General features: G+C 42.4%; 1 protein-coding gene across 7 annotated transcripts in view; it reads right to left on the bottom strand.

The window, feature by feature from the left end:
• The window catches only part of KYAT1 (kynurenine aminotransferase 1), a 1,131,910-nt gene that overhangs the window by 17,738 nt on the left and 1,097,056 nt on the right, over positions 1-17,116 (bottom strand). For all 7 annotated transcript variants that reach the window (XM_044058797.1, XM_044058798.1, XM_044058802.1 and 4 more), the window contains one exon: positions 7,479-7,555. In XM_044058797.1, the coding sequence (XP_043914732.1) occupies positions 7,479-7,555 (77 nt within the window). The remainder of the gene's footprint in view (positions 1-7,478; positions 7,556-17,116) is intronic.

Below are 17,116 nucleotides of genomic sequence, written 5' to 3'. Positions count from 1 at the left end.
CATACTTCCTTATCACCACAGAAACAGTATCAGCCCCTTCCAAGGCACTGTTTAAAGCATGTTTAGACACTTGAGAAACAACAGACACAATACTTTTGACACAGACTTTTTGCTCAGTAGGTAACAATGCAGCAAACTGGTATAAACTATACATATACTTCAACACACACTTCCATATAAAACACTGGTAGTTAAACACCTTAAAAACTACCATGTTGGACTGTGCCAGTTTCTTTCCCTGAGATTTTAGTAATGTATCTAGCTTATCTGAAGGGGGAGAGTTTGATGAAGTCAATGTCTTTTTGTTGGACGATGTCACTGGGGACAGAGTAGCAGAATATGCAGACAAGGATGACTGGAGACCAGATCTGGTCAAATATACCCTGAATTTCTTACACTTTTTTAGGCAAAGACTCATTCAATACAGAAGAACTGCAAACATCTTTAAAAACATCCTCCAGCACTGGGATAAACGCTGTGAAGGTCCCCACTCCCAGGACCTTAGCTTCCAAAAGATCATATAACCTGCTGACCTCAGCAGCAGCCAGTGACTGTTCACAACTGAATACATTCTTAAACCTAGCTAGCATTTGTTAAAAAAAATGCTTGGGTTTCTGCATCTGTTTGTCCTCAGAGGAAGCAGATTGATCAAACTCTAATACTTCTAAAAGGTCAGATTCCAAATCCCTTTCAAAACTATGATCCTTGGGTAATTGAATGGGGGTGCAAGTACAGGTGTTAATCACAACCCAGAATTGCACCCCATAGTCAACTGCTTGAACAATGAAACTACCATAGCTACCAACTCTGGTAAAAACCCAGTCAGATACCGTTGTGCTGTGATGTGGTGGATATTCTGTCTCTTTTTTGTATGTATTGCACAAGTGGGAGAATCCCTAGGGGAGGTGTATCAACACTGCAGATTCTGTATCCCTGACTTCCCCAGAACCCATAGAGTTTGTTTTTTTTCTGTACCTGAACCATGCACCAGTACAGCCCAAGAGGTGTTGAGGTACTACCACAACACCAGAGTACCTAGAGACAAAAGAAGGCAAGGAGTCTGACAACCTGTTTATGGCTACTACGGAGTTACAAGCCGTAGGCTATGGCATATTTCTTGACTTATTGCTATATTTTTAAGTGCACAAGGGGTAGCTGGTGGGGGAAATAATACATATGACTTCATCAAGTCAGGGGACAAGAAACTAGCCAGCTCAGTAATAAATGGTCACTGCATGATCAGCCAGTAAAAGATGGACAAATCCCATTATACTCCCTCTGAATAGCAATCTATAGATTATTTCTGTAGGAATATCATTATGAACACTGCACAGAGAAAATGATAGTATTTTCAGTAACACAGTTCTTCAGTGCCCTCGCTATCTTTCTCTCTAGTTAGTATAAGTATCACCATGCATCTCTCCTAAAAAGAGGCTACTGACTTAATGGAGCTCACTGCATCAACAAACGGTAAATAAATAAAATCCTCTTCTAACACTCACTCACACAAACACTCACTCTGTACTCTCTATTGCCTCTCATTTTGCCTTACATTTTTGGCCCGTTTCTCATGAAATGTGTTTGATTTTCTGGCAAATGTTTGAGATCTCCAGTCAGCAATTAATAGCAGACATCTGAGTTTTAGAATTCATATCCTTCAGAAAATGCATGTTACATTAGAAACAGTTCTAAAATGTGTCCCTATGTTGACCCCCCCCCCAATTATTTATTGGCTTTGTCCCTGATTCTTGAGCTAGGAGGTTAACAGCTATCACACACACACACAGACACACACACACACACACACACACACACACACACACACACACACACACCCACACACACCCACACACACACCCACACACACCCACACACACCCACACACACACACACACACACACACACACACACACACACACACACACACACACACACACACACACACACACACACACACACACACACACACACACAGCATTTCATTTTGGACCTCATTTATTTATAAATAAATATCTAAACAAAAACAGCTTTTCTGACTTTTCATGAAAATAAGGAGGGTGTTATGTTGAAGTACAAGTAGTTCTCCCTCCTATAACTGCTTCTATTACACTCTTTATTGCTTAATTGTGCCTGAGTGCATCATATTGACATTAGAAATCCGTACTTCATATTGTTCAGAAAATACAAGTTGATATAAAACATGTTTTTTTTTTTTTTTTTTTTTTGTCCTTTGTCCACCATTATTTTTGGCTTTGTCCATAATTCCTGAGTAAAGAGGTTGAGTGGTATGGCAGCAGGAAAAAAAAAGTACACAGCTGTCAGCAACTAATAGCACACAGCCACATTCCCCAGACACTCTGATGAAGAATAAATGCATATCTAACCAAGTTAAGATGCGTAGAGAGACCATGTATATATTCTTTAATTTTTTGCACATTTCTTGGCATTTCTGCCTTGGGATTGGCTAATTCTTCAATCCATCAGTCCTGTCAATCAATCAGCAACAGAGAAAGGTAGTGCAAGCAGGCAGTGATATTTGCTAATTGTATGTGCTCCCTGTAAACATGACAGCATCACAAACAAACACTGCCAATGATGAGAAAACATAGAAGCACTTAAAAATTGCTTCAGATGCTTCAAAAACATTCAATTTATCTACTGACGAAGCAAATGGGGGCTCTAAAATGGACAGGTGGAACCTTAGAACTGTGTTACTGTTGTGTCCCACAATGCCCTCCCCTTGCAAGTGCTCACTTCTGCATAGCCACTATGAAGGTTACCACCAATCTGTGGATGATCTGTGGATCAGGCTCCTATATATCGCTGCCCTTCTTCCAAAAAATAATATCAGTATTTGCAGTCGAATCCTCCCCCCACCGAGGATATGTCCGTCCATCCTCCCTGGCAGTGAAATCAAGTGTACAAGCCATTAGTCAAACTCAGCTTAGCTTTATCCTTCTACACCACCACCACAGGCAAAGATCTGTAGTTACACCCACCTTGAAAGTAGTCTGCATGCCTTTCTGCACAACAAATCTCAATGTTCTCATTGGTAAGATCGGATCATAAATTGGTCTCCTTTGAAATAAATATAAAGGTAGAACCCCTATCAATCCTTAAAACCTTAAATAATTTTTCCATGGCAAATTATCTTCTATTAAGTGATAGTATATGTAATTTTAAAGCTCCCCTTAACCCTGAAAATACAGAGGCCTATACAGAAGTATACACAAATGCCTGTACAATCACTTAAACAACTGCATAGAAACGGCAGTAGTTGATCAAACTAAACCTAGGTCTAACCGGAAAAACAAGTCACCTTGATGGACCCCGACATAAACAGATTATACAACAGAAGGAAGTAATTCCTGTCTAGAAGTAAGCGGGAGGGTGCACAGCAGAGAAAAAAAATCCCTCATTAGTCTCAACATGCAAATAAGGGCACCAGCCAAGTTTTCAAAAGCTAAATATGAGAATAAAATAGCCTCCCAAGCAAAGGATAACCACAAAGCATTTTTAGTTTTGTCCAAAATCTTATGGGAAACAATAATATGCTGAATTGGCTGTAGATGGCATTACCTATACTCAGCCAGAAGAAATAGCAAACCTTGCTGAATGATAAATTCAGCTCACATTTCACCCCCTCATCACCTCTGGTCACACCCATGAAATACCCCCTATCATTCCTTTACCTATTATCACAAAAGAACAGGTTATCACTGTACTCTCTAAAGCTAGAAACATGGCATCAATGGGCCCTGACAGAATCCCAGGGTGCCAATTAAACTGCTTGAGACATGACCTAGCAAACCCATTCAGATCTCTATTTAACCACAGACTCCAGACAGGCTTTGTCCAAGCAGAGTGGAAGTCAACAGCAGTCATCCCTCTGCACAAGGGGGGACCATCAATGGACACAGGAAACTACCAACACATAAGTCTGACTAGGCTCATATGCAAGGTTATGGAAAGGATAATCATGGACCTGATTAACAATGAAATAAGGAAATCTCCAGAATCTAGACCCAATCTAGTTCAGCTTCATCAAGGGCAGGTCCTGCCTGCTCAACCTGGTGGACTTCTTTGGGAAGGTCACCAAGGCCATGGATGAGGGTAAGACAGTGCATACTGCCTATCTTGACCTGGTCAAAGCATCTGACACAATACCCTAACTCAGGTATTATTGATAAACTCACAAAATTGGACATAAACTTCTACATCACCAGATGGATAGCAAAATGGTTCATGGATAAGACATGTGTTGCTAGATTGGGGAATCCACATCCATTAAGAGGCCAGTCACCAGTGGAGTACCACATGGCTCAGTGCTGGGTCCCCTCCTGTTTGGGATATACTTCTCAGAAGTCAAGGCAAATTTAGATGGCCTTTGGCTGACCAGGTATGCTGATGACTGCAAGTTGGGGACAATCAATGACTCCCCAAACAATGTTGATATCCTACAGAATGGTATGATGCAGACTAATGACTGGTGTCAGAACCATGGCCTCAAACTAAATAAGAAGAAGTGCATAATAATACCCTTTGGAGAATCAAATACCCCTGCAAATTACAACACTGATGCCACCCCCCTAGGAGTGGAACCAGTGGTGAGTGATCTGGGTACTCAGATAGATAGTAATCTGAGCTTTGACCACCACGTGTCCATTGTGGTGAGGAAATCCTATGTGGCTCAGCTTATTAGTAAGAGCATGGCATGCAGATCTAAGGATGTCAAAGTACCATTGTACTTGGCCCTCATCAGACCAATAATCAAGTACAATCCACCCTTTGGCATGTACCTCACCAGGCACCTGCAATGGTCGGAGCATCCTCAGAGGTTTCTCACCAAATAAAAACAGGGTATAATCAACATGCCATATGCAGACCTATTAAAAGACCTATGACTGTATTCAGTTTCCTACTACTTACTGAGGGGTGATCTGTACCTGACCAACAAGGCAGACTCTGACTGAGCCCTGATGAAAATGTTGCATATTCGCAAAATTAACTGCACATTTGCAAAATTAACTGCACAAGGACTACCCACTCCAAGGATCTACACCTGATCTCTGACATGAATAGATCATGCTGGACAGACAGATATGTGTACCAAATACTGCCCCCTCCTCTGGAATATTGATGTGAAGCAGAGCCCTTCCCTATCCATCTTCAAGTGCAATCTGACCCAATGAATGAGAAATCGCAAATTCACTCCTGGGGTGGAAAGCATGTCCCTTATGGACACAGGCACTCTATAAAAACTGTCAAAACCCAGCTTGCTGACCCTTGTTATCTTTTCTCTAGGATAGAAAATTGGGTAAAACTGGCTAGCCTTTTAAGGGCTCTTGAGTCGTTAGCCTAGTAATCTGCTATGACAGCTCCATAATGTCTCTCTTCATATAGCCAGGGAGGTAAGTCCCGGCCCATTTTCACCCATCTGGATTATGACTGAGTCATAGTGATACTTGTGGTCTAATGACTTGAGTGCATAGGTGATTTGGCAGATCCTGGCCCCTGATAGACAACTAACTGTGATTTTCTCCTTATTTAATCTGGTGAGCAGGACATATGTATGTCTCATAATGGAGTCTCCTATGATTAAAATATTGGGTCATGTGTTGGCTTGTACTACGGGGCTCCAAAGGGTGTAGCTGTACATGTTGTGTTGGGTGTTTTGATGGAGTGCTTTTGGGGCTGCTGAGGATTCTTTTTGTTGGATGAGTGTCTAGGATACCTTTGGGGTTTAGGAAGGTTGCTTTTTAAATGCCTCAATATAAGTTGGTCTATGTGTTGAGTCAGTACTATGTGTAGTGGGTGTAAGGCTTACATTACCAACAACTCAATTGTTATTTTGAGTGAAAATCTTGCCTCCAGTGATGTCTCTCAAATACTGTATCTTTCTTTCTTTGAGAACTAGTTGGTTGTCAGTGAACATGAGGCAACTTCTACATTGTATCAGGATACCCATATCTACCAAGCTGCCAGCTGAGAAATTGGGAAAATACCCATTGATGAAATCAGGTCTTCTTTATGTGACCTACTAGGAGGTGGCACAGACAAGCTAACTTAGGAGCTGTGAGGGTTGAAACTACAATTAAGCTATGTAAGACTGGAGTTGTGCAGCTGTGATCTTTAGCATGCAGACTAGATGTTTCTTGCACAAATGAGTACTGGGTAAAGTTACAAGGGAAGTTTTACAGGGAAAATTTAGTTTCTAAGTGCCTTCATCTGTACAAGGCACTGCTATACACCACTGCACGACAAGCAGCGGAATTTATAGACTCAAAGAAAAGTGACTAAACCAACTCCAAGCTTCCAAGAGTCCAAAGGCTAAAATGGCCAACTGTTTTTGTAACATAAAATACCAGGAGACTGGTTTAATTACCACAAGATCCAGTTGCAGCTTGCACAGCTGGCAAAAAAACCCTGATTTTTTTAAAGTCTGAAAAGTGACTAAAACACAGAATCAGATTATCAAATCTGATAATCCACCTAAGAGCTCTGAAAAATAACAAAATATACTGTGAAAACCTAACCATTTTATAGCTGTAGCTTCATATTCAGAAGACAGACACAGTAAAAATGCAATAAAATGACAGTCCACCCAGAACTAGTTTAAATATCTAGGCACAGCACAGAAACCACTTAAAAAGCACTGAAGAGTATAAAAAAGCACTGCAACTATAATGGTGTACAGGGATAAAGCCCTGATGTGGCTGAGCCAGCTTGTATCTCTTCAGAGGTGAGGGTGTAGTGCGCATGTCCAGGCTGCATGGTCTTGTGGTAAGAGTTATTTTGCGGCGAATAGAAACATAGGACAACACTGGTTTCATGGTTGGGATGGGCAGTCTTGAGGAGTTACATCACTCATGAAAGTGAGTGACATGCCTTCACTGATGTCTGCTCCACCTTGACCCTAAGCAGATTGCCAGACATGCGCAAAGGGGATAGGGCACAAAAAGTAAAAAAAAATATAACTCCATCTAGATGTTGGCCTCACTCCCAGTCTGCTTGACCTCTGCACCCATGAGTGAATAAACCATAGATCTCTCACCAAGGAAGAAATAGTGAGTCGGTATGGTGGCCGGTAAAGGAGCTATGGGGAAGTGCAGCAAGAAAAGGTGAAAAAAGAAAAAGTAGATGCAAGTTGGGTGCACAGGAAAAATAGATCAGGGCTTCATATCTTACAAAAACACTATTTTTTTTTGTTTCAATCACACATGGAATTATTGCAAGTATATTTAATGGCTGTGGGCTTCATATCTTGTAAAAACATTAAAAGTTATTTTTTTTCAATCACACACTGAAATTTTGCTAGAATATTTAATGGAACTGTTTATGGAAGTGAAGAGTAACTGCCTGAGGCTTTATATATATGTTTGTCAATACAGCATTCAAATTCATGAGTATTCCAGAAACACATGATAGTAATACTCATTCTTCACAAATGATTAATAATTTATATAACAAATACTTACCTTGTTTTTAATCATCCACTTCACAAATCTAAAGTCATATGGTTCATCTCTATCGGAAGGCTCAGGAAGGTCTACCTCTGTAAATAAACAAAATATATCTCATCACGTGACATCAGAAAAGAAGCAAAAATATTGTTCTCAATAACAAAGACATCTTGCTGCTGAGAAGGAAAAACAGATGCACTGCATTTCTATACAAGACTTGCACAGCTTGGCGGCATTGTGTAACACCGCAAGTATAAATTATATAACCAAAATGGGATGATCAAAGCTTCCTTTTAGGGTGCTGTACTCTGGGGTATTTAAGTGAGCAGCACAGCAACTATGCAAATGGACATGTCTGTGCAGAAAAGCTTGTATAAAAAAGTACAAGACACACTCAAAAGAGTGATGCTACATTAAATAACTCTCGTGAAAAATGAAAAGGTTACTTTACAGCCTGATGCATCTCAGAATAAATCAGTATATATACAGAGACAATGCTGCATGTGGTAGCACATCCCTTTGCAGGACAGCACAAAGCAACACATAAAGCTATATAGTTCTACAGTATCTGCTACTGCAGTGCTTCAATGCCCCCATACGTGCACCTATATGATTCATAGAAGAGGAGGAAATGGGGTGTACAGGAAACTAAGAAAATGGGGAAGGTAGCAAGGAGAGAGACACACAGAAGTGCAACATATAATAGTGTGCAGCATGGAGGGAGGCAAGGAAGCATTTTTGTGGTGATAAGGACCCTTTGTCTTTATATAAGAAGGGAGGAGAGGAAAGGGTAAAGGCAGAGAAGAGTAGGAAAATTGGATAGGATAACAAGTACAGGCAGACAGACACATACAACAGCACAGACAAACAGGGGTCAATGTGCACAAACAAGGACGAGGAGACATGAGATGGACAGAGACAAACATAGGACAGACAAAGAGTGATAGGAGGGGTTGCATAATGCACAAGTATGGGGCATGACACTAAAGAATAGGGTTACACTAGGCTTAGGATTGGGTGGGGCATGAACAGCACTGTGCTGTTTGCCAACCTAGCCCACAAGGGCATTCCAGTGATTCATCACTACAAGATGTTCAGGATGGCTATTGCTGTGGCCTACATTCTTGTCTGGTGACCCAATCATCACCCAGGTGAGCAAGTTTGCTATTTACTACAGCAGTTTCTCCATCTGGGCCATGTACTTGCCCACTGCTCTTGCTATAGCAATTTCCACCACCTGCTCAATCTGTGGTTGGGCCATTTTGGTCAATAGTTACGGGTTACCCTCTGATGAGACACTTAAGTCTCATCACCTTCACACTCCTCAACTACGGCCCTTGAATGGGCATGCAGCAGGTGACATGCCTGCTCAGCATACTTACTGTCAGGAACTGTAAGAAGGAGACACAATGGGAACTTGGCTACGAGTGAATCTAGCTTCACAGGACACGACATATAATTACAACACAGGTCAGCATTTCTGAAAAGAACTAACCCTGGCTAGCCAGTAGTATCTCCTGCCTTCTGCAGTAGGTGATAATTCATATTTTGTTCTGCTCATGTTCTAAAGATCATATCAGAGCACTGTGATGTGCAAGGTAAGATGCCAGACCAAAACATACAAACCACAGTCCCATACGAATTTCCTGTTAGGTGCATGGCAGTCAGCAGGCACATATACGTCACCTGTAGATATATAGGTTCATAGGTAGGTATTAGGCTATCTGCCCAAAGGCATTTATAAGCCTAGCCGGAATGTGTTGGCTTTTACTGCCCCCTTAGATTAGTTCCCTGTGCCTCTGTCCAGCAGAGCCACTGAAGTGATCCCCGGGATGAACTTCATGTTTCCCATCTACTCGTCAAGGTTTCTCTTGAAGAGTGTTAGTGAGGAGCTCTGCCTAATGTAGATTGGAATCCTGTTCCCGAGCATGGGAAGTCTCTGGGACAGGAATCTATCCCTCCAGCACATCCTATTTATTGTTGTGGTGAGGTTTAGATCCCTACAGCGTGTGACTCGAAGGGATATGGTTTTCTTTAGGTGGAGCATGTCCATCAATTCTGGGTTGGACATTGCCTTGTATGTCAGGCAGAGATCACCTCTGAGTAGGCGGTATGCAACCGAGTACAGCTGGAGTTTCTTCAGTCGAGCTGCATAGGGCATCTATTTGAGGCCAGTGATCCTCTTGGTGAGGTACTTCTGTGGTCTTTCCAGCTGTTGCAGGTGTCTTGTAAGGTACATCCCAAATGGGGTGTTGTACTCTATGATGGGTCTGATGAGTGATGCATAGAGGGGCACAATGACCTCTTTTGATCTGGATGCAAACCCTTTTGTGATTAGGTGGGCCACATAGAAGGATTTTCTAACCACTTTGGCAATGTGATTATCAAAGGAGAGATTACTATCTACTTGGGTCCCCAGATCCCTAATTTCATCTTCCATATTTAGGGAGCTATCACCTATGTGGTAATTTGTGGGTACTTTGTTTTTTCCAAAGGGGATGACTATGCACTTTCTGGCATTTAGCCTGAGGCCATGGTTTTGACACCAGGTATCTGTCTCAGTGAGGCCCTTTTGAAGGATGTCTGTGTCAGCCGGAGTGTCAATTATAGCCTCTAGTTTGAACTTGGTCAGCCATAGTCCTCATGTGCTTGCCTGTACCTCTGAGAAGTATATGCTGAACAGGAGGGGTCCTAGGACTGAGCCCTGGGGAACGCCACTTGTAACCGGTTTAGAGTCAGACCTAGCTCCTACAACTCTTACCATGTGGGTTCTGTCCGTGAGTCAGTTGGCAAACCATCTCATGATGTAGGGGTTTATGTTCAGGCTGGTGAGCTTGTCTATAATACCAGAATGGGGAATGGTGTTGAAGGCCTCTGCGAGGTCTAGGTAGGCTGTGTGGACCACCTTTCCCTCATCTATAGCCTTGGCAACTGTCTCAAAGATGTCCACCAGGTTTAGGAGGCATGATCTGCCCTTAACAAAGCTGAACTGGGTAGGGTCCAGTGTTTGGAGGTTCCCAATATCTCTGTTAATGAGATCCATGATGATGCGCTCCATAGCCTTGCAGACCAAGCTAGTCAGGCTTATAGGGCGATAGTTCCCGGAGTCTGTTGTGGCTCCATCTTTGTAGAGTGGAATAACCACTGCTGTACGCCACTCTTTGGGCATATAGCCTGTGGAGAGGCTGAGTTTGAACAGTGTGTTCAGGTGAGGGGTTAGTTCATCTTTGAGCTCATGTAGGACGCAGCCTCGGACACCATCCAGTCCCACTGATGCTGTGTTTCTGGCTTTGGAGAGGGCTGTTTTAACCTGAGTGTTTGTGATTTCAGTGGCACTACATTCTTCTGGTATGGTTATGGGCCATTTTATGGGTGAGAGGGGGGGTGAAGTTTGCACTGAACCTGTCTGCCAGGATGTTGGCGATATCGGTTAGTTCAGTGTATTTTGTGCCATTCTGCACTAACTCCGAGCAGATCTGGGAATTACCACTTAGATTCTTGACATAGCTAAAGAATGCCTTGTGGTTATCTTTGGAGTCCTTAGCAATTTTTCTTTCGAAGCTAGCCTTGGATGATTTTATGAGGGATTGCAGTTTCTTGCTGATACTGATCAGGGATGTCTTTCCCTCTTGGGATTTTACTCTTTTCTGTACTAGTTTCCTCCTTCTATTGTACAGCTTGTTTATGGCAGGGGTCCACCAGACTGGTTTCCTTTTCTTAGAGGAGTGAGTCTTGGTTTTGCTTGGGATAGCACAATCCATGCATTCTTGTTGGTGCCCGTAGAGTGCATTAGTAAAGGATTTTGCAGCTTGGGCAGCGTTATCCTTTAGCATGGGGGATTTGAAACTTTCCATCTCGGTCTTATTTAACGTGAAGTTTGCTTTTGAAAAGTTTTTCACGGTGGTTTATTTGACCGGGGGTGGGGACGGAATGTGGATATCCAGAGTGATTAGTTTATGGTCAGATCTAACCAGCGAGGGGTTGACCTCCAGTGTGGAACACCGGTCGCCCATGTTGGTGATGACCAGCTACACTATGTTGTCACCTCTGGTGGGGGTGTTGACCAGTTGATCCAGGGCGTTTGAGTTTATAAATTCTAGGAAATGTTGGGCAAGGGAGTTAGTACTTGAGTAGTTCTCCCATTTAATGTTTGGGTCATTGAAATCACCCAATATCAGGGTGTTTGATAGGACCTTTATGTTTCCCAGTGTTTCCAGAAATTCAGAATGGGGGTCCTGGGACATGGTGGGTGATCTGTAGCAAGCTACAATTTGAACTGCAGTTCTGCCCATTGTTAGTTGCACGTGGATGATCTCTGAAGCATCGAGCTGTGCCACTAACCTGGAGGTGTGGGTATCCTTGATGAATATGGATACGCCCCCGCCTTTTGTATTTCGGTCTGGGTTTTCTGGCCGAAATGTATGGTATGAGTTGTAGCCTGGTAGTGCTGGGGTGCTCTCTGGAGCCTTAAACCAGGTTTCTGTTACTGCACATATATCGATTTTCTACATACTGAGGAGTGCCTCGAGTGCATGCATTTTGAGGTTTATACTTCTGGCACTGAGTAGCATTACCCTCAGTTTTTTGTTACTTGTGCTATTTACAGCGGTGGGTTTGTCTTTTGAGCCTTGCCTAAAAAAGGCACTATGGAGGTGGCAAGAGCCTTGGCCAGTATTCGAAAGCCTAAGGGTGACAGGTGCAAGCTGTCTCTAGCGAAGCAGTGTGGCTTGTCGAGTATGTCATCCCAGGCTGACAGACACTGGATCACCTTTGAGTGACACCAAAAGCTTAGCTAATTGTTGAAATTGATAATTTTTTTCTTTATACTGTGGTATAATTCTTGGTGAGGGCAGGATGCTACTCAGGGTCAGGGTCATAACGGCTTGGGCTACAGAGAGTAGGGTTAGGGTCATACTGGCCTGGGCTACAGTTTTTCATGTAGTCCAGGGAGGTACGGCTCAGGTCATTCACACCAACATGGACAATGACAGAGTCATATTTGTACTTGTTCTGGAGTGACCTGAGTGCTTGTGTTATGTGGCGGATCCTGGCACCTGACAGGCAGCTAACAGTAACCTTCTCCTTGTTCAGCCTAGTGAGTGGGACGTCAGTGTGCCTGACTATAGAGTCACCTATTACTAGTGTGTTGGGTATGTTATTTTGCCTTAAGGGCTGTGATTGCTTGGCACACTGGTTTTGTGAACTATGTGTTTCATGGTTTGTATGGGGGGGGGTGGAGGTTGCTTGGATGTCTGCTTTGGAGGTCTCTGTTGCTTTTGCAGATTTTTATTTAGAGCCTCCGAGTATGTTTTTGTGTATTTATGTGTGTTTTTTGCCGGTGCTGGTTTCATAGGTCTATGTGAGACTGGTGGTGTGATGCAAATAATTCCCTTCTCCTCTTGACTGTCTGGTCCAGTTTTGTGTTGAGAGAGCTTAGCCTCCAGTTTGGCTGTATAATTGCATCTCTCGCATGTATTAGTGTTTGGTGGTAGGAGGAGAGGGTTGTCTGTGTACATGACGCAGTTGTAACATTGAGTAAAATGCCCAGATTCACCAGTTGGACCGGAGAGTACACCTGAAACTGCCCTTTGGACATGCCTGGATAGGTACAGTGAGCTGTTTTACTGATTGGCTGGTAAGGTCGAACAGAGAGCCTTGACTTTCTCTACAGTATAGGGTGAGGGGGGGTCTAGTGCTAAGGTTTATTAGTGCTTGCTATGAGTTTTGAGCAAGTGCCGGACTGAGAAGTGAATGGTTTGAGTGCTTAAGTTGAAAGTTTGTCTAGTTCCAAGGGAAAAATTGAAGTATAGACTTTGTGGAGCTGGGAATAGTTATACTCTAGCTAACCGGTTCTGCCCGGTACGCAAAACCACGTTAATGCAGGTTTTATAGCAAGGAAATGAAAGAGATAGAAATTAGCCCAAAATGGCCAATAAACTACTAATTTCTGGGCTGAAACCACTCCTCCAGGGACAGATAGGCTGCTCAAAGCTCCCCTCTCTCACAGGTGAACAGAGAAACTTCCTTCTATCCAAGTAAGATATGGGCAAACACAGAAACTTGTAACACAGCCCTGAATTCAGCACTAACCTGAAAACTGGACTATACTAGCTTAGAAAGGCAGGAAAACAAGTACATTTTTTGTTTGTTTTCAGAAAATAAAGCAAATACAATAAAAAAAAACACTTTAAATGCACAGAAATGGCGATCACACTTGAGTGTGTAGCCTACAATAGTTAAACAGGTAATTTAAACACAAAAACGACTTTGTTAAAGTGCAGGCAGTAAAATAAGTACAATATGTAGCTGAAACGAGCTTTTTAAATAACAGGAACTCTAAAAATTCGGCGTTTTAGGTGGAATTAGCTAAAGGCAGCAAGAAAATGCAGAAAAATGATACTTAATCACTCCAAAGTCTCTCTTTTGTCTCTCTGCTGCTGTAGAACTCTGCAGAGCACCAGGCAGGAGCTTGCTGAGCTGTATACCTTTTATTCATTTACATGTGAAGCACAGCCTGCCATCTAAACATTAGGAGCATAAATAGCAAAACTCAGCACCTGCATGCCCTCTTATCTGTTCATTCCCCAGATATATTATGCCAAACAGAAACGTGGCTAAAGCCTGCCACCAAGGACCATTAGATTCTGCCACCAGGGTACAGTATGTTTCGACTAGACCATACCACCAGAAAGGGTGGTGGGGTAGCCATACTTTACAAGTCTACCCTATCTGTCAGCAAAGATACCCAACAACTACCCCAGTTCAATAATGCTGAAAGTCTTATCTCAAAACTATAAATTAACAAAAACAAAAATGTAAACATTGTCTGTGTCTACATTCCCCCAGGGAGGAACACAGAAACCTAAGAAGACTTCTTATATTGGTTATCCAATAACTACCCCCAAGAAACAATTGTTCTTGGGGATTTCAACACTGACTGGAACACTTGCTCTTGTGAAACCCCCACAACCCAAATAAACCTCTATGGATTTACTCAAATCATAACCTCCTCCACCAGGACAGGAAAACTCAATAACAAGGAAAGTACCCTAGACTGGATACTCATTAATACCCATCTTCAATCCTATAAATCAGGCACTTTGCCTGATGACCTAAGTGACTACTGTCTCACCTATGTAATCAAGCTCAAAGTAGACTGCTCCTACCAACCCACCTATAGAACATTAAGAAACAATAAGAATTTTATTCTCACCAAGTTTCAAAAGGAACTTCAGGCATGCAACTGGTCAGTACTAAAAAGTCTCCCCCTAGATGAAGCAGTAGCATACTTTAACACCAAATTCCTTGCTATTCTTAACTCCCATGCTCACATCTGCCCTATTAGAACCAAAGTTAATATTGCACCACGGCTTTCTAAAGATACCAAAACCAAAATTTCACTCAGAAACAAAGCATGGGCCACCTACCAAAAAACAAAAGCCCCACTTTATCAACTAAGATTCAGACAGCTAAGGAATGACACAAAAAAATGTATAACCTTAGACAAAAAGAACCACTACTACCATCTACTGCAAAAACACCAAAACAAACTTCAAAAGTTCTGGGCACAAATAAACAAACTACTCCACCCAGGCCAAACGGCCACTCCACCCCCCCCAGCTTCCCAACAAAAATCCCCAGTAGACATTGCTAATAACTTCAACAGCTTCTTCACAGAGACTATCCAGTCTCTAGCCAGCCAACTCTCCCAATGGCTCTAATTCTAATGTAGCCACACCCAGTACCCAAACATGCTTTACCTTCCAACCTACTCCTACTCAACTTATTCATGCCCTACTTAAGAAACTAAGACCCAGCACCCTGGCTGCCAACCTCCTCCCAGCAGACTATCTGCAAAAGGCTGATGATACCATAGCATACCCCATCTCAATCCTGATCAACAGAGCTATATCTGAAGCTACTGTACCCACTATATGGAAAATCTCCCATGTCATACCTCTCCATAAAGGAGGTAGTTCCACTGAACTGTCAAACTTTAGACCCATAGCTATTCTGTCACCTCTAGCTAAAATTCTGGAGAAGTGTGTAGACATACAGCTCATGCACTACCTCACACAGAACAAGTTCTTGTCTAACTTTCGCATGGCTTTAAGCCACACCAGAGTACTACTTCTACCCTTCTCTCTTTCTCTAACGTCATTAACCACAACCGCAATAATAACAAACTATCCTCAGCACTCTTTTTAGATCTATCCAAGGCTTTTGACATAGTTGACCATAAAATGCTTATAAATACCTTGAAGGCCTTCTCCTTAAACAACCATGCAGTCCAATGGTTTCAATCCTACCTGCAGGGCAGGCAACAGGCAGTCCTATGGCAGGGCCAGCTAAGCATCTCGCCTACCCATCACATTAGGAGTCCCCCAGGGCTTGATACTAGGACCCCTTCTTTAATCCATCTTTATCAACGACCTTCATTCAGTCATCCCAGATGCTACCTGCATTCAATATGCGGATGGCTCCACCTTGATTTGTTCTGACACCTCACCAGCTACTTTATTCACACTAACCCAAAATACCTTCACTACAGTGGAAAAATGTCTCTCCAATCAATATCTAATCCTAAACCCCAACAAAACTAAGTTTCTCCTCTTCTCCCTCACATGCAGGACCCCCCTGTCATCCTTCAGCATAACTGCTAACAATGGCACTATCATCTCCCCAGAAGCCCAAACTAAACTACTGGGTGTCGTAGTTGATAACAACCTGAAGTCTGATGCGCATATCAATCAAACTATCAAAACCATTAATAAAAAACCTGGCTCACTTTACAGAATCAAACCTTTCCTTACCCCACTTTCTAGAACTGCAATTGCCCATTCCCATCTGCTATCAACTCTTCTCTATGCCACATTGCTAGATTTGCTTCTGATACAGCCTACCGGACACACCACTGTCACAACCTAAATTGCCTAGGATGGCTTCAACTGCCAAGCCTACTGCAGTTCAACCAGCTAAAAGTGGCACATAAAGTCCTTTACCAACCAGAAAATACACCTGCACTAAAAAATATTATCAGCCCCTACACCAGCACCCAGCCACTGCGATCATCCACTAGACTACTAGTTCAAACATACAAATCCAACTACTCAGCTGGGGACTCTCTGCCAACTCTGTTGGAAAAATATGGAACAAACTCCGAGGTGACTTGACCCTAGAACCCTCACTAACTCAATTTAAAAACAAGCTCAAGAAATACTTCAAAACTCATTGGTTATGTCCTTGCACTAACCCCGACTAGTGACCTCTCTATTTCTTAGGTGCTTTACCTTCAACTACTTCTAACTTTTTTCTACCACTCCATTTCAGGAAGGGTCAATTGTATAACTGCTGCTCAGTGTGTCTTAAACCTGTATGTAATGTTATGTATGTTTAACTTTGAAAATAATGTTATGTTTTGTAAAATGTTTTATTATAAGTTAGTACTATATGTGCTAAATGCTGGTATTGCTTATGACTGTAATCTGCTGAAACTAGCATTTACTAAATGTTCAATTTGCATTATTATCTTGGAGCTTTTCTCCCCGGGCCTCCGCTGAAAATGGACATGTATCCATTCAGACTATCCCGGTCAACAAATGTAAAATAAATACATAAAATAAATGTGTATATGTGTGTGTGTGTGTGTATAT

The sequence above is a fragment of the Protopterus annectens genome, chromosome 16.part0, assembly GCF_019279795.1.
Source record: "Protopterus annectens isolate FY-2018-M chromosome 16.part0, PAN1.0, whole genome shotgun sequence".
Lineage (NCBI taxonomy): Eukaryota > Metazoa > Chordata > Ceratodontiformes > Protopteridae > Protopterus > Protopterus annectens.
This window is presented reverse-complemented; position numbering and strand designations above follow the sequence as displayed.